This window comes from Amblyomma mixtum, chromosome 3, assembly GCF_055824585.1.
Source record: "Amblyomma mixtum isolate Tamu chromosome 3, ASM5582458v1, whole genome shotgun sequence".
Lineage (NCBI taxonomy): Eukaryota > Metazoa > Arthropoda > Arachnida > Ixodida > Ixodidae > Amblyomma > Amblyomma mixtum.
This window is the reverse complement of record NC_143014.1, coordinates 335,563,689-335,590,865: the sequence shown is the minus strand read 5'-3', so window position 1 is coordinate 335,590,865 and position 27,177 is coordinate 335,563,689. Positions and strand designations below refer to the sequence as shown.

At 48.0% G+C, this 27,177-nt stretch overlaps 2 protein-coding genes and 1 pseudogene across 3 annotated transcripts in view; 1 reads left to right on the top strand and 2 right to left on the bottom strand.

The window, feature by feature from the left end:
- LOC149356043 (uncharacterized) overlaps positions 1 to 7,112 on the bottom strand; it is a 41,787-nt gene extending 34,675 nt beyond the window's left edge. Inside the window, exon 1 of the mRNA XM_089584085.1 lies at positions 6,270 to 7,112. Coding sequence (XP_089440211.1) covers positions 6,270 to 6,996 — 727 coding nt within the window. The 5' untranslated portion in view covers positions 6,997 to 7,112. The remainder of the gene's footprint in view (positions 1 to 6,269) is intronic.
- A 14,396-nt stretch (positions 7,113 to 21,508) lies between these two features.
- Positions 21,509 to 26,807, bottom strand: LOC149356041 (uncharacterized; annotated as a pseudogene). Its single transcript, XR_016291614.1, has 4 exons — positions 26,509 to 26,807; positions 25,709 to 25,885; positions 25,338 to 25,527; positions 21,509 to 25,097 (listed from the first exon to the last, which is right to left on the bottom strand). The product of XR_016291614.1 is annotated as an uncharacterized LOC149356041 (transcript).
- Positions 21,589 to 24,011, top strand: LOC149356042 (uncharacterized). Its single transcript, XM_089584084.1, has 6 exons — positions 21,589 to 21,874; positions 22,252 to 22,456; positions 22,641 to 23,037; positions 23,126 to 23,259; positions 23,317 to 23,381; positions 23,559 to 24,011. The coding sequence occupies exons 1-6, from the start codon at positions 21,620 to 21,622 to the stop codon at positions 23,958 to 23,960; spliced, it is 1,458 nt and encodes a 485-aa protein (XP_089440210.1). The 5' UTR covers positions 21,589 to 21,619; the 3' UTR covers positions 23,961 to 24,011.
- Positions 26,808 to 27,177: the final 370 nt, after the last annotated feature.

Below are 27,177 nucleotides of genomic sequence, written 5' to 3'. Positions count from 1 at the left end.
TGCTGTGAGAACGATCCGTGAATGGCCGGTAATTTGGATTAATGAACGCCCATCTATCGCAAACCGACCAACTTATGGGCACGGGCCCGTCGTTGACAGCGTCACCAAAGCTCAGGATTTTGCAGTACCGTCCAGACGTTACAGACGGAGTCCCGTGTACCGATGTGTCATATGGTGGGAACAGGAATTCGTCCAACATTTAGGTCTGGCGAAGGCCCACGCTCGCACAGACCGCATCGTATGTGAACGCGCCGCAAAAGGCTTCCTCCGCCATGGTGACTAACTCTGGCTGAAAGGGCCTCTGGCCAGTGTGGTACGCGGGTCATATAGGACTACGAGCGTCACTCGCCGGTGACTCACGTACATCTGCTTTCATATATGGTGGAAGAAGAGTGGATTCGCGAAGAGTGGTACAGCGCCTAGAAGAGCATGCCTAGTCTGAGCGCCCAGTACTCAGCCGACGGCTGCAAGTATACAGTTCACGTACAGCCAGGGACAAAAGTCTGCGGGATGCGTATTGGCAGGAAAAAATTTAATGCGGGGAAGTCAAGCATTGCAGATCACTGAAACGCACAGGAACATACGGAGATATGCGTGCTCTATCTGCTATAAAAATACGAACTGCCTGTGTACTGAGGCGGCGCTGAAATAAACTTTTTCCCTCAAATCCGCATCCCGCAAACTTTTGTCCATGAATGTGCCATTTTAAAAGACGGCAAGAATAAGAGGCAGATGATCCACGAAGACAAGTCTCGATCAAGGAAGCTCCTTTTGAAAGTTAGGAGGGAAAGCGAATTGGTGTTTACTTTCTTAGTAAAAAACAACAACAAAAGGAAACAAAAAATTTCAAGGCCTTAGTGGTCTTGTTGATTTTTGTTTATGCCATTGTACTTATTACAAGTTACACATTATTGTTTTTTTTTTAATTTCGCAGCTTCTCCGTCAACCCTTCGCAGGTATCGGCTTTCTTCGCTGGAAGGCTGTTAAAGCTACAGACAGGAAACGTTTTACGCGCAAGATGCTCCCGATCTGCTGCCGCGGGCTGCATTCCTTCCACTCGGCGCCAGGAAATCACCGAGACAAAAAGGAAAAGTAAAGCAGGCGGAGTGGGCCCGACTTGCTTTCGCGCGAATCTCTCGCACATTCTCGCCCAATGCAGGAGCCATCGCCGGTCGTGCAACGGAAGAGGATGCAACGGGACCTCGTCGGTAAATGCCACCGCGTTCTCAGTCTGCACCCCCTCCCTGCCGAAGGCTATCGTTTGACGTATCAGAGGAAAACAAAAAGAAAGGGAAGTGTAACCACGTAGCAGGCACAGATTCAGGTGGGAGCGGAATCGCGGACAGCTCAGACTAGGAGACCGGCGCGCTGCGACACCGCTGTGTACCATTCGCGCAGAGCAGCCCGCACAAGATTGCAGCGTTGACGAATGAAATCGCCAGAAACGATCGTCGCGCGCGCGCTGTACAACTATGCAACGAACGATGAGACGTATTTGGCTGCGTACCAGTTTTTCGTGACTGGCAGTTCGAGTGCCGCCGTTCCATGCCTAGCTCTATTTCCTGTCACGGGACAGGTCACATCATCATCATCACCACCACCACCGTGATAACTGCTATCAGATGGAGGATGTGCTCGGTTTCTGTCGTCAAGATAGGTTGGTATACCACCCTGCCTGCACTTTAGCCGTAAAAAAAATCTCAACGAAGGTAGCAAGCCTCAAAAGTGACACTGCAACGGTTCTCGAAGGCGGCGAATACTGACCCGCCCAAGAATATTCCAACAAGAATCCTTAAAGGGGCTCTGAAACACCTTCAGAGGAGAGATTACCACCTTCGCTCGTCGTGAGCCAAACGATGCACTTCTGCACGCAGCAGAGAACCCACAACCGCGGGCCATTGTGCTAAGGTGCAATGGGCCAAGGTGCCACTGTGCTAGCGCACCTTCATCGCATTTAGTTTAACGTCGTAAATCGTTCATCATGATTTCTTCACGGTGGGGTTGTAATGCTAACGCATTAAAATTTAAACTACAAATTTAGCAGGTCCAGTCAAATTCTACGAGGTGGTCTACTCATAGCAATGACTACGTATTATTTCAACGAAAAACCAAGACTGCCGCCTTATTTCCTTAAGGGGTGACGCGGCTTTCAAATCACGAAAATCTCGAAAAAAAATCGATTTTTAGAAAACACCAGATTTCGTGTCTATAAGGTGTATTTAGTTATATCCCGAAAATAGCCCAGAACTGACTTTGAAAAATGTTTTTGCGACCACAGGTAGCAAAAAAACTGGCTGGAATCTGCGTGAACATGTCAGTTTCCTCGAAAGTGTTATTTTTTTAAATTGGACTACCATGCTTGCAGAAAGCTTAACATGACAATGGCTTCGTGGATTTTTATGCGGTTTATTGCATTATGTTCCTTGGTATATTCTGCATGTACTGACTTTCATTTCATTCAAAGTAGCCTATTTGTCATTAGGACGCGGTAATCTGTTGAGGATGACTTTTAGGAATAGGTAACCACTAAATAAAAAAGACAAACCCTTTGCAGGCAAGAAGGCGATCCGGCGCGTATCAGCGCCCTACACCGTCTGAGAAATTCAAGGCACAGTAGTGAAGTAAAACTCGCAGGATTTCGGGCGTCTCCATGACGATTTTAACTGGTGAAGAATCTTCCGCGGCGGCACCGATCTTGTTTTAAGTCCGAAAACACTATTGGCTTCATAACCTGGAAAATCCAGGTCACGTGATGCGGGAAATTGCGGGAAATAAACGATATAAAGAAATAAAATAAACAATGCCACGACTGGGTTTCGAACCCGCGGAGGCGCAAACAGATCAGCCTCGCTGGCCACTGCACGAGAGCACTACGTTATCACCGCAGCCGATCACTCCCCGTGTTAAACTGCAACACCATGCCGCGCTGTGCATGCACGTAGTCGGCTTTATCAATCATCAGCTTCCAACTGTGCGCAGCCGCCGCGGTGAGACAGTGGTTACGGCGCTCGGCTGCCGACCCGAAAGACGCGGGTTCGACCCCGGTCGCGGCGGTCGCATTTCGATGAAGGCAAAATGCTATAGAGGCCCGTGTACTGTGCGGTGTCAGTGCAAGTCAAAGAAACCCAGGTGTTCGAAATTTTTCGCAGCCCTTCACTTCGGCGTCTCTCACAGCCTGAATCGCTTAGGGACGTTAAACCCCATATACAAATCCAAACCATCTGTCTGTAAGTCACGAACGGAAAGGAGACGCCCTTTCAATCGCGCTTTCAAGTACGCGGCGTTGGTGTCCACCTGCGAAAACCCGCTTTCGCACCATATTTCTTGGTTAGAAATGCTAAACCGCCAGCAATTTTTTTTTAGTAAAAATCGATTGTTTGCATTATTTGGCTCTGCTTAACATTTGCTCGGCAGCAAAGAACGCATTTACTGCTCAGAAAATTTTCCCGCCACTCGATTCAAACTCGTGACGTCTACACCATAAACGACTCCGTGATCACCGTTTTGAAATTGAATGGCGGGGTATCCCAGCCTCAGAGATCCACGTCTAAAATCTTTGCGGCGCTCGCAGTTTATTTGCTGGAACAGTCGGTGGTGGCGACACCTGTATTTAATTTTTTGGCCTCTCCTGGCTTACAGAAGCTCCGTTTTCGGTGAAAGTGGAGTCTTTGGCGTCAGAACGCGGTGATCCATCGAAGCAGGCCAACTTCAATGTCTCCTCAGTGTCCCTTTAAAGGAGAACTGCACAGGCTTTAGGATTCGACGGGTTTAAAGGGTTCGAAAGTGTAAATCTTGCACGTAAAGCACGAGAAGTCCTTTTGGGCTAGCATTTGAATTGCTAACGCAATCGCCGAATAAAATCGCGACGTCCTTTACGATTCTCCGCAGCGCAGAGCGCCAAGTGGCGGGCGCATAATGACGCCATCTACGGTACCGGTACATTTCCAACGCATAAACGCCTGCTTCGAAGGAAGAGAACCACCTCCACTGAAAGCAACGCCCGGCGAACGTCCATGACATCATGGAACGACGTTCCACACCGTCCATGACGTCAAACCGAGTTTCTCCGCACTTCCATAGTGCTGTGAGGAGAAGCTTAAATTTTCTCCTAAAATTTATTCGTCGATTACGCCACCATTTGAAATGGTAGCTTTAAAAAATTTCGCATGCTTTACCTGCAGCCAATATAAATTGGAATCCTTGAATATCGCGGAATTCTCAAAGAACGACACAGTTTACCTTTAAATAACGCATGGCAGTGCAAGAAAGCCATCCAAGCTTCGTTCGTAGGAAAAGAGGGCGCCATCAGTCACGCCTGTTCCCTTGTTTCGCCCAGCATGACCCAACAACGTGGGACACACCACACTGCAGTTCCCACTGAAAACGCCGTAGAAAAGCTGCAGCGGTTTTAGTGCAAAAACCTTCATACGGTTACCAACACAGACCAAGAATATTGTCTAGATCTTCCATGCCTAGCAACGGCGACGCAATGTTAAGGTAAAAAGAAATAAAATACCCACGACTGGGAGTCGAACTCGCGGCGGCGCGAACAGGTCAGCTTCGCAGGGCACTGCGCGAGTGCACTGATGATAATGTGATGGCTGATTTTTTTGCTAAGTCTGTCCTTTGTGGATCTGTGGTACCATTCATTTCAAACACTGTGCATTTGGCAACCCACTTTCAATGTTTCTTGCAACTTCACTCCTTGCGTCATGAGCCTCTACTTGCTACAGCGGATTTTCAGCATTTGGCATTCCCTTAGAGTGCGCGCTTGTGCAGTTCACAGCAATTCAAGGTGTTCATGACACTTTCGCGGTGCAGAATACCGCAACTAAAATTTTATTTGTGCCGATCGGGGTTCTCTCTGTCGAACTATTATGAACCATGTGGCGAAATTGAATCACTTGATCACTTTCTCTTCTCCTGTCGGCAATTTGCTTCAATGCGAAAAGCTTATCTGCAGATTCCCCTCGCTCGATTTAGGGCTTCCTCTTTCTATTCTGGTTCTTCTCTCCTTTGGGGCAAGTGCCAGGACATATGTCCTAAATCAGTGTGCGATTATTTTCATAACTTCGCGATTGCGTCGGGAACACTCCTTTGTTATTTATGATTTTTAAAATTATTTTCTTTAACACAAAATTCAACCACGTCTACCTTAAATGAGTCAATGTTTCACAACTCTTTGAATGTGCGAGGCACCTTGGCCAAACCCTCCTCTGGGTGTGTACCACTCCAACAGAGGACAACAATAACAACAACCAGGAGCGAAGACCCGTGTCTTCACAGGTCACTTCGCACTGAATGCAATGCCACGCTGCTTGTGCGAAGCACGCAACAACCACACTAGCGTGTGCGCACACAACACTCAAGTTGTCACCGAGTCGGGTAACCGGCAAAATGAACCCCAGCAGAGGTGCCCGTTATATGCGCAAAATGCGACGTGTAGCTTTAAGCGCTGGTCAGAAAGTACAAAACGTCCACAGCGAAGTACCAAAATAAAGCCAAAGCATTGTTTTCGCAGCACATCAATCGAGATTCTATTTTGATTTGCAAGAGTGAAGTAACCACCATAACGAGAGTAATCCATACAAAGCGTGTCCGTTAGTGCCTACTACTCGAAGTATCGCACTTGATTACACTCTTCAGTACGGTACGATCCACATTGCAGCGACAAGCACTGCACAATTTAAACAGCCCGCCACACGTGATGGTTGCGCCATCTGGCGACAAGTTCAGTAAACGCGCAAAGCGCGGGGCAGTAACCCGCGCCGCCGTACGAGAGGACGCGAAAGCTTAGGCACTCAAACCAACCAGCCCTGGAAACAGCGGGGGCAGTACTATTCAAACTATTTGTCTCCCACCACCGTAAACTACACGCAAACCTGCATGAACTCCAAAGCGATTAAAAATAAACAACGTGGTGGCTCCCCAAGCATGCACGTGCAGGGAAACGCATGTACGCAATGCTCGTCAGTCTGTCAACTGGAAACGGGGAAAACCGTTACAACTACACGAGTTGCTGAACCTCAGTCAAAACTCACAATGCGACAACAGCTCAGTTTAACGGTCTCAACTGCACCTCAGTTCATGCACAAGTGTGTCTGCGTTTCTTGCAAAGGCGGCAGACACGAATGCGTGCAAGGTTACTGTCAATGAACAGCGATACCTGCTGCGAAACTGCACGCGGGAATGAATGCTAAGCTCTCTCCGTACGCGCATTTGTGAGCACTGGTAAACAAAACAGGTTGGTTCGATACGAAAACACCTACCTGGAGGTACTTTTATCAACTTGTACGGCGCAGAATTAGCACGGTCGTGCGCTAGTGCCATCACATCTCCGTTGAGTAGCGCGACGCGACGCGTCCTGTCACCATTGACACTTTTTGTCACTGCGGCCGCCGCCACGGCTGATGTCCGATTCACAACACGTGCTGCTTGAGGTGGTACTGTTGTTGATGATGCTGCAACCCCTGCTGAGGCTAATGAGGAAGAAAACGATGATGAAGCTGCCAAGGAAGGCACTGCCGACGAGGTTGATGGTGTGCTCGTCGAGGTGGGCTCTGCATGCCGATAGTTATCCGCTAAGCGGGACCCTTCGACCACAATGTCCCTAAAAGTGATGTTCGTACCCCCATTTAAGCTCCCCCACTTCCTCTGAAAGCTCGGAGTACTCAAATATCGGCATATCTTCTTGTAGCACTGCAACACGATACGGAGATGCAGGTTCTCAGTGAAACCGGCGGTACTACTGTTGCAGTCTGCACACGGCGAATTCAACCGCATCGTCTGGCCGACACACATCTTGCACACTGTGTGCCGACACTTTGAAGAAGTGGACGACATGGGGACAACGAGTAGGCTGGAACACACACAACACGCTAGCGCCTGCCGAAGCAGGGACAGCAGGCGATATATGTCAGCCCAGGCACCGTGGTCTTCGGGGTCCGATTCGAACACTTTTCGGGTTACCTCTAGGTAGAGATTCAGAGCGCTCATTATTCACAATGCGGGCTGGCGCTGAAGGTCCTCCTCAGCCCGCACAACATGAAAAATACACTTTTCATGCGCATTCGCGCTCGACTCCGATCATGTTTTGTTTGTGGCGAGCGCGATGTCGCTGCCGCTTCGGCTGGCGGTTTCGCTTTGAGGCATGGCGAGTCAGCTGTTAGCGGAGCAGTGGCGCCGAATTTGACGGTCATTGCTCCTTATTCGGTTCCCATAACTGCTTCTAACAAAGCTGTTTTCGAATTAAATATTTCCAGTCTCATTTACGCAGAAAATATTTTGGTTGTTTTGGCATTTATTGCTTGAAATGATCGCATCAACATACGATCGTGATATGGAGGTAATTGTTAAAAAAATAGCGTTATATATAATTGGTGAAAATTTTTGTTTTATTATCTTAAAATGAATATCACCTAAACAAAGATTACAAAAACCGCTGTTCATGTCGTTGCATATTACGAAACCCGAAGATGTAGACAAGTAGTAGACACTATGCAAGTTGGCCGAGGTGAGCAATGAACTTAAGAATAAAAAAAGAACTTTGCGCAAAAACACTACACTAGGCACTATAGACCTATCAAAAGAAGCCATCTGTTTTATGAAATCGCGTGTCTGTGTGTGCATGGTTTTTCTTTGTGCGCTGCAATAAACAGCCTAATTAACTAATTAATCAATCGCGCGTTTATTTACAGTCGTGGTGTGAAAATGTTGCGGAATAGGCTTAGAAGCACCAATCTGAAACATTTTCGCTCAAACAGGGTTCACTTAGCTCTCATTTTCGGTAAAAGAAAAAGAGAAAAACCAGTGATAATTCATCTGCGCACAGCGATTGCAGCGGCCTCTAGCGGATACGGAAAGAACTCACTTACCTCATCTCAAGCGAGCTTTTCAAGACAAAATATTGCTTTCATATTGGCCTCATTACACAACTTTATTTCTTAGAATTCGTAAACGACGTGTCCCGAATGCGAGACTGGGTGCCATTGGTTCATCTCCATATGCGTCAGCAGGTGCCAGCGCTTCACTCAGTCTCGGCACGAACCGAAAGCATCATCTGTGAGAGCAGGCCAGCGATGAGGCCGACTGAATCGTTTCGGTCTGAGTTTGAGACAGCAGCGTCCGGTTTTGTTGTCACATGGTTTTTCTTTTATTAATTTTCCCTAAATTTTGTTTCCCCGCACAAAAAAAAAACAAAAGAAAAAACCGAAGGAGAAAATAAAACCAGGCAAAACCTTTTGTCATGAGAACGGTTCAGTTTAAACAGTTGATTTCTACAAAAGTCTGTTCAGTTCAATGAATGGGTAAAAATACGCGGCGCGGCTGCTGGTACTTATTAAATAAAAAAAACTACCACGGCTAAGGTACATAAAATTTTCGGCGCCATCTCCCAATGTGGCAAATGACCACTAATTATCTGTTTACAGTCATTTCTTTCTTTCTTTCTTTCTTTCTTTCTTCCTTTCTTTCTTTCTTTCTTTCTCTCTTTCCTTCTTTCTTTCTTTCTTTCTTTCTTTCGTTCTTTCTTTCTTCCTCCTTTCTTTCGTTACTGCGGTGTAGCGGTTATATACGGTGCTAATAAGGCGCGGGCTCAGTATCCGCGTTCTCGGGGCTTGCTTTAGGAAGGTAGAATGGAGAAGTCATTCCGGAGTGATCCACACAGAGCCCCTTGCGGCTTTAAATCCAGGCCGATTCTGATAAGAGTGCAAGGATTTAACTGAACAGTTAACTCAAGTCTTAGTAGATGGAAGTGAAAGGAGAGAACTGAACAATGAACTTATGTGAACGCTCTGAAATTTAAATATCAGTTTCCACGTGGAACCCTCCAGCGCCGCCTTGACTCTCACAGGGCGAGAAGGAAAGGGGGGCGGTGGAGACGACGCCCCAACCCCTCCAACCTTGTGCGTTAAGATTAGTTTTCTGACCGAAACACTCCAAGCGCTATAAAAAATTAAAAGCGTCCTTCTACAACAGATGTAACGCAGCTACACATAGCTTATTGGCTGCAAGAGGAAAGTATACAACAGTTACATCTTTCAAGCACTCACTTATGGCGTTGAAGCTTTGAGGCCAGTGAAAAGGCTTTAAATAAAGTTGACGGCAGCACGGAGAGATGTATGGAAAGAAAAATGATAGGTGTATTTTTCAGTGTTTGAGTGATTGCTGTGACCCTGCCTGTTATTATGTAAAAACAAGTTTATCTCGTCAGGAAGAGAAATGTATTTAATTTCGAGCGGCACGCTTTTTTAATGGCCATACTAATTGTTGGTACGGGTGGATTGAGCAACAATGGAGTGCTTAGAGCTGTTACCTTGTTCGACTTCTCTGCCTGCGCGAAGTTTTTTTTGGAAAAGCTAAAGCACCAAAAAGAGGACAGATCCTGCATCGTTTGAATGAAATGTTAATACCGGTAAATGGAGGCTGCTTTCGGCTCCACTGGGTAATTATCTAGAACTAGTGGTGTGAGAATGACAAAAAAAAACAAGAAAAAAAACTGGAGGGGACACTTAAGCTCCGCCTTAAGGGTATGACGCCATAGCATTAATAGGTTAATGGCCATATGAGCGGAATTGGTCATTCTCTAATCAACATTCATAGATCGATGCAAGAGGGTTCACCAGTGGCAGTGTCCATAGGAAATACATGGGAACTTTCAGAAGCTATACCATGTCTAAACATGGCTCGATTTTCATGAGGTTTGTGGCAGCGTTTTCGTCTTTAGTGAATAGAGGAAATGTTGCGGACAGATTTTGTTGTTTAAGTTTCATTTTTTTACTAATTAGACGCAAAGTTCCAGAAAAATGGTGCTTTTAGATATGTCAAACCTTCATGTCATCTTGGGAAAAAACTAAGCCAAATATCAAAATTTCGTCCGCAACATTTCCTCCCTTTTTCTTTCTTGATTGTTAGGCCGCAATTTTTATCCATATCGAACCTAGTGTTTGTATTTTACAGGCTCTGAAAGTTGTGTATGTATTTTCTGCGGGGATTTGAATTTCGCGCTAAAATTTTACTAGTGCGACGTGGCTCCACCTGGCAACAAACTATTTTGTCGCTACTACACTCTACCACCAACTTCTTGCTTGTCTGTGTTCGTGCGCACAGTTTTTTTTAGAACCTGGACGAACTTGATTTCTTTCTTTCCTTTTTTCTTGCTTGGGCTGTATTTCGAAAGGATTCTGCTTTTCTTTTTCTCTCGAGCTTGTGGTGCGAAAAGGAAGCCGGATGCAAGGCCACACCCAAAAGCAGCTCCCCCCCCCCACCCACCCCTCCCACAGCACACACAGTAAGGCATTGTTCGCACCAAAGCCCAAGTGAGTCGAGTTATGGGGTCAAAAACCGGCTACTTTGTTCACGTAAACGCGCCGAGTCGAGTCAAGAGATCGGGGTTGACTCAACTCCACCCTGCTCCAATGTGCTTGTAAACGCTGCCGGGCCGAAAAAACGGAGGGGAGAGAATAATGCAAACTTGTTTTTCACTTGCGCTGTCGCACCTCTGAAGCAGCGGTGGTGTGCCTCAATCTTGGCAGTGTTGTAGGCGTTACCGAAAAAAAGTAACTAAATACGTTACTCGTTACACTAAAAAAAAAACGCGTTACCGCCCTACGTTACCCACAAAAAAAGGTAACGCGTTACCGTTACCGAAAAAAAAGTATCGCACGTTACTTTGCCGTTACTCCATGGCAATAAATTTTATTGAGTGCATCTTCGCTGTAAGAACTCAAGATAATAATTTTATAAAGTTCACACTTCATTTAGTTCCAACTTCACAAAGGAAACAGCTGAACTCAACAAATTTACAGTAATTTTGGTGTGCTTCTGCTTACGAAATTACGCGGAAATTGTGTAGCAATAAAGACATGCTTACATGTCATAGTTCCGGAAAAAATCTATTAGCGCACATAAACATTTTTTTTTACTTGAACCTGCATAATTATCGCGAAAATGCGAGTGTTTACGTCAAGGTGTTCAAGGTCAGCTTCGCTCGCTTAGGAACTCAATAACCTGAAACGTAGCCGCAGTTGCAGATAGAAACAGCAGGTTGACTGCAATCCCCTTTTCTGTGCTGTACCATTGTACTCCTTCGACGGCTCTCTTGGGGCCATCTTGAAGTAAACTGGCGACATTCATGAGTTTGCTCAGAAGAGGGAATGCGAGTGTGTCGCGTGGGAACGAGATCTTTTGGCTGGAAAACAAGCTTACGCAGAAACTGACTTACAGATTTCTACAAATGGTTCATTGGTGGCTCGGCATGCGTCCACTCTTTAGAGAGTTGTGGATGTGAGGGGTTTGGGGGTGAAGACAAGTGTGTGACTGCGTGTTCGTGCTTTTTTATTTTAGTTGAGTGCGTCGTCAAGGGCAGGTGTGCGAGCCGCAACAATGGTCGTCGAGAACACCGGTACATTTTATCTATTTGCAACATCATTTTCGGGGGACAATTGAAATAAAAAAGTAACTAGTAACGTGACACCTCACGTTACCGAAAAATGTTAACGTAAGTACGTGACCCGTTACAGTTCCGAAATGGTAACTAGTACGTTACTAAGTTACCGAAAAAAGTAACGCGTTACCGGTAACGCCGTTACTTGTAACGCGCGCGTTACCGACAACACTGAATCTTGGATGCTACCACTGCTCGCTCGTAATGCGGTGCTCGACGCTTGGTGTCACTGCTTATGAACCGGTCTCGACTAGCTAAAATCGAGTTCATGTAAATATGCGTCGGTCGAGTTGACTTCCCTCAGCCCGACCACCGCCTCAACCTGGCGTTACTGGTTCATGTAAACAGAGCTAAGCAAGCACTCGCTTATGCAATGCCAAAGTTAGCGTTCAGTCACCATGCATAGCTACAGGACGCTCTCGGTGCTTTTGCAAACCATACTTCTCGTCCTTTCATCCAATTTTGATTTGCTTGGTGACTTGTTGGTGCTGAGAAGCGGAAGATGGGTGTTCGGCGCTGGGAAACCTCGTACGAGACTATATAGGCAAAGTAAGCTACAGGCTGTCACTACAACCGAGGACATGATTCTGTAGCTATGTAAGGAAGGCTACGCGGGAATGGGAAGAAAACCAGTCATAAGGCATTGTGCTAGGAGGTCCTTTCTTTTCTTTTATTTAGCCACTGACCCCACAGATGTTCAACACAATGGAACCTTTTCCAGGTAATGTCCTGGGGATGCAGCAAGCCTCCCTTCTGCCATTTTAACCGACCACACCTGTCTGCTCAGGCGAAACCAGTCACCCGGAACCCAAATCGGAAACGCTAGATTGGTGGGTTCCTGGGAAATGGTCCATTGTATGACCCCCACATCCTTCTGTGCTCAATGGCTTCAGAGGGGTTAACTTTTTTGTGCTTCGGTCCCCGGAACCTTGGCCGCATACCTACAGAAAGTTCTGGGCTCTACTTTTTGTAGGCGGAAGAACGAATACTTTCGTGTCGCGGTGTAGTTTACACACCTGGAGGGGCAATAGAATTTCCCTCCTTTTTGGGGTACTCAGGTGCTGCCATCTATCGACAGAAAAAGTTCAAATCTGAGTTGCCTTCTAGCTGGTGAGCCCTCTTAACAGACCTGGCGCAGTGGTACAGTGGTTGAGCGATGCGCCACTGCACTGGCAGGTGGCTGTTTCGAGCACGGCCATATGAAGGGCTTTTGAGACCCATGTTGCGACCAATCATTCATTTAACTGCCACCTGCCACGTTGGGCAGTCTGTTCACAGCCTGTTGGGTAGGTCGTTACTTGTCACAGTGGACAAGTCGTGATGACGTCACAAGTTTACGTTACCTATATAGCTGGCGTCACATTCCATATGCGTGCTCCGGCCGCGCCTGCTCCGAGGCTTCAAACGGTCGCCGACGCCGGACAACTTTTTCCGACGTGGGAATACTAACGCTCTCCCAGTAAAACGACGCTTATCAGAGACTCGTTATAGGTTCCGGCATAAATGAAAACAAAAGCATATTTGGTACATTTGTGGATCGTAATTACTTCCCTTCTTTTTTTTTTTTTTTAGCTGCAGTTAGTATAGTTGTTCAGTTTTCAGTGGCCAGATTCACCCGTCATCACGAAAACGAGACCCAGAGGAGTTTAGGTTCTGGGTTCCCAGACCACCTTGGCCCAGACCTCTGTGGGTCATTGTTTCCGTCATGACCTGTAATTTTGAACGACGAAAACTAAAGAACTACCTATTGCAGTTCAAAGTATTGTTGCGCACTTACCAAAATATGCCCGACCACAACTGTGCCAAATATTCTTACGTTTTGTCAGACAGACTGGAAGCTATTGAGCCAGTAATATGCGTTATTTTTGCAAATTTTCTAAGTTTTCAGGGCGCCGGTTCTAAATAACTGTTCATTGTAGTCAGAAAGCGCTCTCTATTTACCGGAACATTCCATTTAAACGCTCCAGAAGCAGCCCAATTTTTCCTGCAGTATATTAAAAAAAAAATTTCATGCGAGCTGCGAAGTCGAATCAAATATTGTTTCGGCCATTTTGTTTTTTGCTCACTCCTCTCTTACCGAAAATAATTGTTATTAGTAACGTCTATCGCCCAAAAGTAAACACATTACTCTTTCTGCGGAGTTTAGACTTGATTTTCTATCTTAAGCGAGGGGGCTACAGCAATCGCGCAAACAGCGAAAAATGGGCAGAGGCCACTAAAGCGTGGGATGCCAGCCTTGGGTAGTGAACAAACGCGAGTTAATGACATCCTATTTGAAATCAAGTAGTAATGAGCATGGACAAAGCATGTAATGCGAAAGGAAACTAACCGATGGCACATCAGGATAACGGAGTGGATTCTAGGAGAGGGCGTGCATGGCAGCGGACGTCAGAAAGTCAGGTGGGCAGATGCGATTAGGACATTTGCGGAGACAACATGGTAGCAGCTGGCAATGGTCTTTGTCCTGTAGTGACCGTATTTAGGCTGCTTCTGCTGCTGATGGTGATAATTGAAGTCTTCGGCTGTTTTAAACTTTCTTCGAATGATCTAGTACAGCCGCATCCGAACAAAAAAATACAAGGTCGATTGACAGATCTCGCTTCGCGAGCAGGCTTACACCACTGAAGCAGGCTCTTCGGGGATATATTGTAGTCTGATCACACCTTACCTTGCGCTTAAGTACGCATTTAATTCCACACGCTAGCCCGCAAATGTCCCATTTTGTGTCGCACATCTCCTCCGTACCATTTCACATAGGAATATACTTCAATCCGTCTGAGGTATCCCACAATACAACACCCCTTCCGTCCCATCGGAAAGCCAAAGTGATGGCTGAAAGCGTTACATGATGGCCAGGGCCAGACCGATAGCTGCGGCAAATGGGGTTCGGAACTAAGGGCAGCACAAACTACCTTCGTCCTTTAAACCTCAATGAACAGCAAAGGTTTTTTTTTTTCTCTCTCTCTCTCACATTCAGTTTTGAAAAGAACTTCCCGTCTTTTTAAAAATTTCCCTGCATTAAACATATATGCATTTCGTAAATATCTCTTCTTTCGCTCCAGTACCGCTCACTTTTTTTTTTCAACACATTTAGGCTCTGTCACCCGTCAGAAGGAGAACCATCATGACTGGGACTCGTTCTTTGCAACAATTATGACAAAACAGCTGATGGAAAGATACTTCGAGTACGCCTTCTTGAAGGGAAAGTGAGGAATTTCCTGGAGGATAACTGCTTTGCCCCTCCCCACCTCCAGCGTAGCTGTTGTCACGTGTTTAGGGGATAACGCGCAACTGTGCCAAGCTGCTGCTCGCCAGGTTCATGCAGGAAATAAGGCTTGCAATACAGGTTTTCAGTGCTGCACCCAACTGGTGTTTCGTTAGTACAACCATTTCGTCATGGCGGAGGGGTTTGTTCTTTGAAGAGAACGTGGCTTCCAGGTATTTTCAACGGGTCTATACGTAACATCTGGCCAGTCGCCCCATGTGTTAGCTCGTTTCTCCTCTCTTCGGCACAATCCACAGTAGGGCAGCCCAGCCGGTCGTGTTAAGACAACATCCGCACGGGATCAAGAGTAGCAGCAGAGACTGTTCGTGCTTCATTTTCATGCTACAGTCTTATGCCGCCTACGGAGAATTATGGCATTGTAAAAACGCGACTTCAACCCGACCAGTGTTGAAAGAGCCGCGAATGGAAAAAGCTTCAAAGCCGTCGAAAAGGCTTGGATTCACTGACAAGCCCGTGGAGCCTACCGTGCTTGACTGAACAACATCGGGAATATTCTTTTTTTTTTCTTTCGCAGTTTTTAATCGCTTTGCTTGTAAGACCCGACGGCGATTGCAGACCGCATTTATTTAAGACGAAAGCGTTTAAACGCGTTACATCCAGCGCATGGGGTGACTCATCGACGAGCCCAGCTGTCAAAAGGTGACGTCATCTTCGTCGAGAGGCATGGGCGTCCGGAGGGGGGGGGGGCAAGGGGGGGCGGCTGCACCCCCCTGGAAAATCACTCACTCGAACCGTGAGTGATGGCCGCACGCCAGGGGCGGTGGTGCGCTCAGCCAAAAGGGTAAAAGCAGCCCCGCTTCCACGCTTTGGGTCACATCTGCGAAATGCCGCGTCCGGGAGCACGTCGTTCCACCGTTTTCAAACCACGCCATCGTTAGCTCTACTGAAGGGCGACCTGCTGCAGAAATACAGCGGCACCGGCGAGCATGTGTTTCGAGCCGTCTTGAGATGGGTGTCTAGAGAGATAGCGACACGGAGGCAGACAGTGCACGGGGCATCTTGTTTTCGCCTATCGTTATGCCGGTCACCGATGAATTCTTCAGGAGGGAAGGACAAATCAGCCGTGTCCACCCCCGCTTTGTCGGGCTGCTCAGGGGCAAGCGGGCGATGAGTTGGCGCCGCCGCCGCTCGCTCTCTCCTCCGATCCACGGGAGAGTGCAGTTCGGTAGAAGCGCCGCTTTCAGAATCTCCGGCAAAGGGGATTAGCTGCTTTTGTTCACGGCGACGCAGTCTCCAGAGGCGCCCCCACACCAGCGTTCTTTGCGTCTTCTGCGAAAACCAGCGCCTTTGGTCAACGCAGCCCGATGGCGCCTGCCTGGCTCGCCTGTCACCTCTGGCTGGGCCTCAAATCACAACAGCGCCCATGTACTGTGCGTGTCAGTGCATGGTAAAGAGACCCAGGTGGTCGACATTATCCGGAACTCTGTACTACTCCGTCCCTCATAGCCTGAGTCGTTTTGGGGCTCTGAACCCCATAAAAACACAAAAACAATTTTTCCGACCGGAGTGGCGAGTGTCCCTTCCCCTCGGAAGTTGCGCGGCGTTCCTTTCACCCCCAAAGTGCGCATTCGGGGATACTGCGGCAAGTGCGCGCCTCTGTGTTTGTGCTTCGGTGTTTTTAGTGCCCGGTTGTCAGCGAAGCTGACAACAACCAAGACAGCGGACGAGAAAACGACGAGCGGCGAGCAGTGTGTGTGCGGTTGTTCGACTGTGCGGATGCGCGAGCAAGATGGAGCGAGGTGTATGAAGCTGCGAGCGTGCATTTATCATGTAAATAAGTTTTCGTTGTATATATAGTCATCTTTTGTTTTCAACGTACGCGTTCAACAGTTTTTCCAATCAATGTGTATGATGAGTGTGCACCGAGAGCGTGTAATGAAGCACAGAAGTGAATTCATCACACGTCTAATTACGCAATTCGCCCAGAAAAATCCGAGGCGCCTACAGTTGCTGTTCAAGGAAGACTGACTGAGTGACTGTAGTTGCGTGTTTGTGAACATGTTGTGCTGTGTGCTGGTCATCAATCCAGGTGAGTCGAGAACCCGTATGCAGCAAGACTGAGCACTCTTCTCCACGAAGTGATAGTATCTTTTTGCATTTTTTATTAATTTTAATTGTTTCTTCGTTGATAAACTCCAATGTACCTCTCCTAGCCGCGCTTTAATTTGCTGTTTGTAATTTCTCTTTCATGTGTGCATTTTGCTTAATTTTTATTTATATATAAATAAATAAATTTACTCCGCAAATAGTGCCTGTTTGCTACGAACATACCCCCCCCCCCTTTGGCGCCAACAACCAACGGGGCCCCCCCCTGCAAAAAATTCTGCGGACGCCCTTGTCGAGAGGTGGAGCTGTCGGCACGGCGGCGTCGAGCGCTGCTCCGTCGTCAGTCGGTGTGCGGCAGCTAGTGGAGGAGGATGGCTCCCAAGCGGGGCAGCCGTAACAAACATAGGCAGTCATTGGCAGTCGAAGTAGCGCGACAAAGGCTTTCGCCTAGCGCTCTTTAGGTTGTCAAAGTGCCCCCATAGATTTTCGTCGCTCCTCGAGGCCGAAGACCCTCGGTTAATGAATTAAACGAACTTTTAGGCGCACTCTCTGCAGATTTTCATTTGACTATAGGTGTTCAGCACGGCTAGTGATTTTGCCACCTCTTCTGCATGTCGACGCCGAAGCCATGAAATCATCTTGCAGGATCTGCGTGGAAAGTCAGAAAGGTGTGCGGAAAAAACAAACAAACAAAAACACGTTATCAGGAAATGAGACGCATTAGCTGTCTCACTTCTTGGTGGGCACCTCAACCACGCCGTGAGGGAAGCAAGGAAGGTGAGAGTGAAAGAAGAAAGAGGTGCCCCAGTGGAGCGGCCCGGAATAATTACGACCGCCTGGGAGTCTTTAACGAGCACTTACATTGTATTGCACTTACATTGTTGTGTTGTTTTTCCACTCCTGTAAAGACCCTTACTTGGGTTGACAGTATGAATAAACAACAACAAATAAAGCACGCAGGAGGCTTTTGCGTTTCACGTGCATCGAAACGCGGCCGGATTCGAACCCAGGCACACCGGCTCAAGGTGTGCGAAATGCTGGAATAAATGGTCCGGTACGTGCAATTTATATGCTCTCAGTGCCCCCGCACGCGTCAGCAGCTTTAGGGAAACGCTCTTTCAAAACATTGTCGCAAAAAGCCTTTTTACTTCATCAGTTTACGCTGAGAAGTCTTACACACTGTTAGAACGGACGGTGGTAGCCGCACAGGGCATTACCCCCTTACCTTGACACCAGTGGGCGCCGAACGCGCCGAACGTCGGGACGGTCGCGGTGGGGACGGAGATGGGGTTGTCAGGAGGCAGTTTGTGTTAGGAGTGTGTGAGTGGTTGTGGTCTTTCCGTGGTCGGTGATGTAGTGTGCCGCCTTTTCTCACCCATGTAATAAATGGTGGTTGTTGTGTTGTAGAAAAAGAATGTGTGTGGTGGCGAGTGATTAAAACGCCGAACGGATAACTCCGTTACTACACTAATTTCTGGCTCCGAAACCCGGGAGAACGATTCTGCAACATCAACGGACCACCAAGATCGGCTCCTCGAAAGACATAGAGATCTCGAAGAGAAAGAGGAAGGCCCTGCGAACTCAAGCAACGCGTCTGGTTGGTGAGGCAGAAGCATTGCTGAAGTCTACCGCACCGAACGCCGAGGATCTGGAGGTAATTATCGAACGTCTTCAATTGACTCAACGTCAACTGAACGATGTAGACGCCGCGATCGAGCTTTTGATCACCGAACAGGAAGCCGACGCAGAGTTTGCAACCATCATCGAATACGGCGACAAGATCGTGACTTCTCTAGCCAACTGAAGTCTGCAGCGAAACGCAGCACAAAAGGAACGAACGCGGAAGGAACTAAATCAAACGAAGATCGAAGCCCAACGACAGGAACGACTGCCAAGACAAGACTCAAATTGGAACTCCTGAAATTTAACGGCGAAAGAAGGAATTGGCAGCCATTTTGGGAGCTATTTGAAACATCGATCCACAAGAATTCGGACCTATCACCAGCAGAGAAATTTCAGTATTTGCGATCTGCACTGACAGGAGACGGAGCATCTGCCATCGAGGGGTTGCAACTGACGGCGGAGTGCTACAACCACGCCATTGACATCCTCAAACAGCGATTCGCAAATCAAGCCATCCTCATACAGGACTAGATGGAGGGTCTGATGGCTGCCGCACAGGTGTCATCGACAGGCAGTGCCCACACTCTGCGGCGCTGGTATGACAGCCTTCAGGCTCAAATGCGAGGCCTTAAGGCGTTGGGTGTGGGCGAAGAATCGTACTGCGCAATGCTTTACCCTCTTGTGCTCCGAGCGCTTCCGACCGACCTGAACCTGCTGTACAACAGGATGATGGCTTCGAAGGACGCAGAGGGCTCCAGCAACGGCAACGCCTCAAACACCGACACTAGCTCCGACAAAAGAACCGACACTAGCTCCGACAATAGCTCCGCACTTATGTAATTTCTTCGGATCGAAGTTGAGTGCCGAGAAAGGGCGGACAATGAGCAACCCAACGACGCAACTGGTAAGTCCATGTCCCGTAATCAGGCGCATGAACTGGTGAAGAGTGCAGCATATCCTGGCAAGCCTCGACACTCGTAGGCGGCAGCCTTGCATGGCACAAGGAAGGGCGTAGTATGCTTCCTGTTCAAGTCAGAACAGCATGCAACGGAGAACTGCACCACCGCAAGGGAGCTGTCGGAGAAGAAGCGCATGTTACGGGAGCACGGCCGATGTTTCCGATGTACGCGACCAAAAAATACGGCAAGGATGTGCAAGAGCATGACATCTTGCAGCAAGTGTCGCGTCAGGCATGCCTCAACGATGTGTGACCCGAGCTTCATTCCCAACCGGCGAGACGCTCGACCGCATGAGAGTCAGAAGGGCATAAACGAAAGCGCTAGTCCAGTCAGCCTGCAAGCAACGCAGTGTGGCGCGACACCGGCAGTTCTGCTCCAAACTGTGACAGCATGGGCCGAGAGTCAGAAGAAGAGAAAACTGGCTAGAATCATGTTTGACACTGGTAGCCAGCGCTCCTTTATTACCGAACTGCTGTCAAAGGAGCTGAACTGCAATCTGCTCGGTACCGAAATCCTAACAGTCGGCTTGTTTGGAGCCGGTAAAGAAGAACGTACCTTTCGAAGGGTTCGGCTGACTTTGCGAAGCAGGCGAAACAACCGAAGGTACGAGATCGACGCTCTCGAAACACCGACTATCTGTGAACAGGATCTCCCAAGCCTAGACGAAAGTATCTTGGAAGAATTAGACCACCTTGGCTGCAGTTTAGGCGATGACCTGAACGAGCTAAAACACCGCTCAGTTAGTATTGTTATCGGATCGGACCATTACTGGGGAGCGGTGACAGGCCGAATACATCGCCTAAGGGGCAGCCTGACCGCGTCAGAGACAATGTTCGGATGGGCGGTGCAGGGAAAGAGCAGTTCGTATTCTCCGGTAATGAGTTTCGCCCAGGTTATCGTTCTGCAAGCCACAGTTGAAGAAAATGACACAGCAGATGTTCCCAGAGAGTTCTGGGAGCTGGAGAGCTTGGGAATTATCCACACACTGGCAAAAAACACAAGCGAGAACGAAGTAGGACGAGGGTTAGATAATATACGAAAAGAGCCCCATCGTCCTGCCGAAGAACCATCGGTATTCCACTCTCCTGGCGATCGACGCACACCGACAGATGCGCTGCACACCGGAGCAAGCGACACACTCGTGCAACTTGCACCGACGTCACATCCGGTGGCCGTCGGCTGCGAGTCGGCCATGCTGCCGAACCACCGCCAGACAGCCTCTAGCTTTCCGCTGCCTATGTTAGCTTGCAACGTGTCGGTTCTCGTCCATCCGTAGATTCGGTATGGTTTTGTGTGTCACCCTTGGCTGCTACGACCGTAGCGACAGCTCCAGGCGAAAGAAGAAGCCGTTTAACACGAATTTCATCCGCATTCGTAAGATAATCGTAGGCATGCAAGTGCGAGCGCTCCATGACTCAGTACGAATCTGCGCGAACTGTGGCTGGCTCGCATTAAGCGCGACGATTTGGAACCCGTCAACCCAAGTTTACTTGTGTGCGGAGTGCACTTTGTGACAGGTAAGAGGCTTGTGTCGTCAACTGAATGTTTACGAAAACGTGGGAAGCAATGGTTACACTCTTGAATGTTGCTGATTTGATTGACGCCATCCAGTTTGTCTGACAACTCTGACAACACAAACCCAGACTGGGTCCCGTGTCGCTGCATCCTAGCTACAGCACTAGGCAAGCCGGTTCGGATCGCCACGACCGCAGCGAGCAATGACGGCAGAGAAAGCGGCGTGCCGAGGCCGAGCTTTTCGTCTCGTTGCTTGCGCATCGCAGACAGACTTCTCACCCACCTGCTGTAGAAATCATTGTGTGCCTCCATTGATTCAAAGGCTTTCATTTCTTCTAACTTCACAAAGCTGGAAAGAGTACACGATATCCCCCGTGGGCCACTTCAAGGAACACATCAACGCACATCGTCGCGTCGACTCCCCGTCGCAGCGTGTACGGATCTGTATCGTCGCAAATTTTCACTTTGTCTGCGTATCGTACGCGCGCCGATCGAATAAATTCAGACCGGTAGCCAGCACTGAACGGTTCATTCGACTGTGGAGTAGGCATCGCGCCCGAAAGATAAGAAAATAATCCAAAGTGTCCGAGGAGTGGCCAGGCATCGCATGGCGGACGGGCGGCTCCGTACACTGGTCAGAGGGCGCCACGGAGCAGCGCCGCGCGCAGCGCCGCCGTGGCACAATACGCGTTACTGAGCCGGCGGGGGCGGGAGGACGCGAGCAACCCACTTACTCTTTTCCCCTTCATGTGCTCAGCCAGCGTCCCCGTACGTGCGTTGCATGCACGATCTTCACGATCCTCTGCAATGTCGCAGGTGGTTTTAGCTGGCTTTAGGACCATTAAGGGTACAGAGAAATATTTTCATCCAGCCTCTCTGACAAGCGGGAAGAAATTGTACGAGGCTGGACATGTTTCCCATGTGTCGGAAGTTGACGGCGTGAACGTGCGGGCGAAGTGCCGCTCTCAGCAAGGGAAGCAAGTTTACGACGTTTCTTTGCACGTAAGTAAAGTTGTGGCATTTTTAACGTAGTAGTAGCCACTGCTGTAATACGGACCCCGCTCGCTGTCGGCGGTGCACGTTTTATATCGTTCGTAGCATATAGATACGCGAACCGCTTTCCAAATCTCTGTGAGGCTTGTTTTAGCAACATTATCACGTGCACGAATAAATAAGCTACATCTCTTCTCAGGAATATAATTGCCTTAAATAGTGGAGTTTTTCACGTCTCTTAGGAGGATTTTGAAAGGCATTGCGCGGTGGGAACGTAATTAATAATAATTTGCGTGCATCGCATGCGAACGTTCTCGTGTTATTGGTGACCAATTTGGGGGTCATAGTTTGTGTCAACTGTTACATTTACATTGTGTTCGCCGCAGATAAACAAGGATGACCGCGAACTGCAAGCCGGACATTGCGGTTGCAGGTACGGCGCTGCAGGGTCCTGCAAACACTGCGCGGCGGTCGCGCTGCACATCAACACCCACGAAGAAATCTCCTGCACATCTGAGAGGCAGAAGTGGGGAAGGCCAGCCAAAAAGTCCCGTGTGGACGATAAAGCATCTATTGAAGATCTTTTTGGTGGTAAGCACTGCGTTTCATTGCTGAAGTAATGGAAGTTAAATGTACCTATTTTTATTAATATATTGCCAGGCATTTTGGCATTAGTTATGAAACTTATTTCTTGTTACTATGTGATTTTCAGTCTGTTTTCAGAAAGCATGCCCCAGCCTTATTTCAATTAGTTCACCTGCATATTTTCTTACAGCTAACAAGCATCCACATGTTGGTGGCGGAGAGCCTCCCAAACCGTTGCACCCAAGCTTTCTGATAAAGCACTTCCCTGACATTCAGTGCCCAATGTCCCGAATTCTGAAAGCACAAAATGAAAGTCCTGAAAGTGCCTGCAAAACAGTCTTGCAACGTATCGTAAAAAAAGTGATACTTGAAAAAGAAATCAAACAACTCGGGAGTGTTTTGCACGAACCAAAAGAGGCTCTGCACTCTTTAATGGTAGCCGGAGAATTCCCAAAAATATCCATTAAAAAAAAAGAGTTCGAGCAAGAAATGACGGCACAAGTGGCAGTGTACTACACCAAAAACATCAAATGCACAAGTGCCCTGCACCTGTGTGCCCTGACAAAGGGGCAGGCTAATAATCACAGGTAGGTGCTTCACCTCCTTGTTCGTACGTCACCTTGGAGAGTTGCAATGTAACGTATCCCCTAATTATCCTGTTAAAATTTCTAACAGGTGGCACAGAGAAAGAAGACTGAGAATAACTTGTTCGCAAGCGCACAGCATACTGAGAACAAGGAAGTCTCCCCAAGACCTCTTGAAGACTATTCTAAATCGTCGAGGATTTTGGTCCGAGGCCACATCATATGGTACGTCTTCCAACATCACACCATCGCACATTGGGCTGACTGAGAGTTACTTTTCAGGCATGAAAATGGAGCCAGTGGCACGCAAGAGCTTTGAGGAGAAAGTATGTGCAGATGTGTTAGAGGTAAGTTACATATGTTAAACCTGCTTGACTTAAAAATTTGTGATTGCACATTTGGTAGCCTCAGTGCTTACATATCTGCGCACGACCATTGCACTTTTAAGTCTGCATTTGCATTATTTGTGTCAACTGTATACTGGTGGGACTTACGCTTCAAAAAAGTACTCTTTCTTTTTCCAGACTGGACTTGTCGTCCATACAGCCCAGCCATGGCTTTGTGGAAGCCCTGACGGGCTTTTTGAAACTGCAAAGGGCGTTTGCCTTGTAGAGATCAAGTGCCCATTTTCACGACGGGACAGTGATATCATTGACGTGGAGCAGGAGCTCACATTTGTGCCGTACATTAAGTACAGGAATGGCAGACTGACGCTCCTTGCAAGCCACAGATATTACACACAGGTGCAACTTCTGATGTATGTGTGTAATCTTGATGAATGTTTTTTTTTTGTTTTTTCACAAAGACAAAGCATCACCGTCATTGTGGAGAAGGACAACAACTTCCTGTGTTCAGCTGTGCGAGCCTTGGAAGACTTTTACTTCACCTGGCTGCTCCCCGCCCTTGTAAAGTCTACAAGAGTCTGATAAATTTTCTTTTGAATAAAGAGATGTGTGGACATGAGAATATAGTATGGGTCTGCTGATTGTAGACGGCGCAGCACTTCAAACCTCACTGTTCGGAGCTTATAATAGGCGGCTGGAGATTTGCCAAGACGCAACAGACATGAAATGCATCGCTCATCACTGCAATCAGCTCTGTGGGTATGCGTGTGTTGAGGATGTTGAACATCTTTATGCGCTGGATAATTCTCTCCACATGAATTCGCACCTGTGCAATTTGGTACGTCTCATGCACCTCACTCTCAGCAAATTGGTCCTGACCCTGTAAAAATGGGGGCATCACTAATATGGCCCGTACCTCTTCAAGGCCTGCCTTTATACCTGGAAAGCCCTTATCGGCCATCACAACATCGCCTGGTTGCACTAGGTCTAGAAACCCAGAATCTACAGTAATAAAGGAATCCGAACACCTGCCTCCGTACGCCTTTGAGCAGAAGCAGACTGCACCACATGGTGTGATTCCAACTAGGAATTTCAGAGTATATCCTCCTTTGTAGTGTGAATAGAGCACACGCTGTTGCTGTACAGTGTACGGCTGTTCCGTACGGACTTCTGTACAATCAATTATCATTGAGCAGTCCTGGTAGTGAACTTTAAAGCAATTTGGCATTGTCTGCCTAATGACATGATCAGGAGGGCGATATATCCACTTCTGCGTGGCAATGCTAAGTGTTTTAAAACACTTTTAAAATGACGGGAGACTGTGTTCCTGGATACGCAGAAAAGCACTGCAAGAGATGAGTAAGTGATCCCAAGCTTAAGCTTCATCAAAAACAGCACAAGCCTATCGGTTATTGGCACATCACAAGTTCGCTCAGCAGAATGGGGCATTATGCTCAGCAGGAGGGCAAATACATCGGAAGACACGCCGCACAGATCCTTCATGGCAGCTGCACATGCTTGGACACTGTCGTATCCCGTGAAGCAAGCTGTCCTGCTGTCTCTACCAGACTGGCGGGAAACAACTTGAGGCTTGCACTGTACTTCCATGTCACAAACAATTTTGTGGTTAACTTGAGTGCACGCCTCACTGCCTCGCGCCGAACATAGGAACACGGAAAATGTGCCGGAACATCTTGCAATGTCGTCGGTTTGGCAAGACTGCATAGAAAAGCAAAAATAGGTATTAGTCATAATACTGGACAGTTTAGTCACCTGCACTGCCATGAGATGCAAAACATAAACTAGAGGTTAAACACTTTAATTCACAGTAATGAGAGCAGGCAATAAACTGCTGAAATTTCACACTTAAACTCTGTATGTAACAAGTACACAGAGACTGCTTTGCATCAAAATAAAGAATGGCAAAGTCATTGTTCAATGCCCATCTCGATTGCTTACCTTGTCGTTTTGCGCTGCGTCAACAGCCATGCAAAGCACCTCCAAGTTGGATGGCTCTTGATTCAGGGGATCCGTTTCAGAGGTGTCTTCATCAGTGCTTGATGCCGTGCCTTTTTCGCAAACAGTGGGAGATGCCTGCTTAGGCACTGCTGAGGCTGACGATGCCCTAGCTTTCCTCCTCTTATGCAACCTGAAGCATATGAAACATTTGGAAATTTAAATTCTCCTTGTGGTCCTTCTTCTGAACGTTACATAATGCAAATTACCAACTGCGTTGAATTTTGCTCCCTAATTGAACTTAGAATTGACCACAGTGGTTCAAATATTGCATTTTTATATGTGGTTCACAACGCAAAGAAGACATTTCATACCTTTCATATCGTGCAAGCTGCTTCGTCGCATCGACGTGGCTGACCCTGTACGCATCCGGGAATATGGTTGGGTAGTACCCTGGATGCGATGCGATCGTACTCTTCTCTCCGTTGACGAAATGCTTAGAGCATATTCTCGTCCTCTCATTCGGCACCCACTCGGAACCGTCGGCCTGGCTGAAAAAGACAGAGCATAGCTTACACTACAAAATCCTCAACCGACACAGGACAGAGGCAGACAACACATGCATAATGCTTCCCCAACTGGCCTGCAATTTTACAGAACGCAAGTTGTTTACGCTACGGAAAAGTGGTCTGCGCACACCACGTAAACACCACATTAAAGTTCTACCGGCACGCTCTATCATGTGTTTGCCACACTTTTCATCATTTGCCGGACCCAAGATAGCTTTTAGACACATGAGCCAACCGCAATCCTAGCGAATGTGCATGCACGATAACTTCTTCCGCACCCGACCGGGTGCGCCGTTCGAGTGTTCCTAGGCAAGTACAGCACATGTGAGGAAGTTTGTACTTACGTAGGCGCGACTCAAGAAGTACAGTCGAAAAAATGCATCGCGGACAAACGGCATAGAAAGTTAAGTGCGGCGATATATCCGTGATGAGAATGGCACGTATGCGTAGGTACATACGCACGAGGTTCAAACAAAATATCCGCAAACTTCACCGCCCGAAGCGCGGCGAGGCGTCCACAGTTAGCAAGTAGCACTCGAGATATGAAACTGTTAAACGTACTACGTTGAAAAGACGCTAAATGTTAAATGCGACAAAGAACTTACTTGATTCTCCGCACTGCCGTGATCCACTTCTTTCGTCGATCTCTTTCGTACGGCCTGCCTGGAAATCTGTACAGCTTAATGCCAAACTGTCCTTCGTGGCTATGGCAATCCTTCACGCAGCAATAGCGACAACTGCTTTTTCTTTTCGCATTTCTTTTGTCGAGTCCATCGCCACTACTACTGCTTGCCATCGTTGCAACGCGACTGAAAGCGTGCAGCTGAGCGCGGCGCTTCCGTTCAGCCGGCCCGGAGACTCACTGCAGCTGCGCTAGGTGGCGCAAGGGTCGTGAGCAAACTTGACTGTACGGAGCCTATAAAACGATGCGCTAATGTCCTGCGGTGGAAGGTGTTGCCATCGGTTGAAATTGAAGACCAGAGTTGGTCTTGCCAAGATGCCTTTCTCGACCTTTCATTAGCTGCCACCTGCCACGGTGGTCAGTTTTCTCAGAATCCGGCGGGCAGATTCTCATGACGCCACAAGGTGGTGACCAATGTGGCCCACCTGAGTTGCTTCTGCGGTCATTTTTCGCTGAAAAAGATGACGAAAAGGAGGCCGGATTTTCTGCAGAACGCATTCCAAGGCGACTTAGCCTTCCCAAGGCTGTTTAGTCGGCGGCTCTCCGGTACCCGTAGCGTCACCCAACTCGGGCCTTCGCCGCTCGCGGCTAG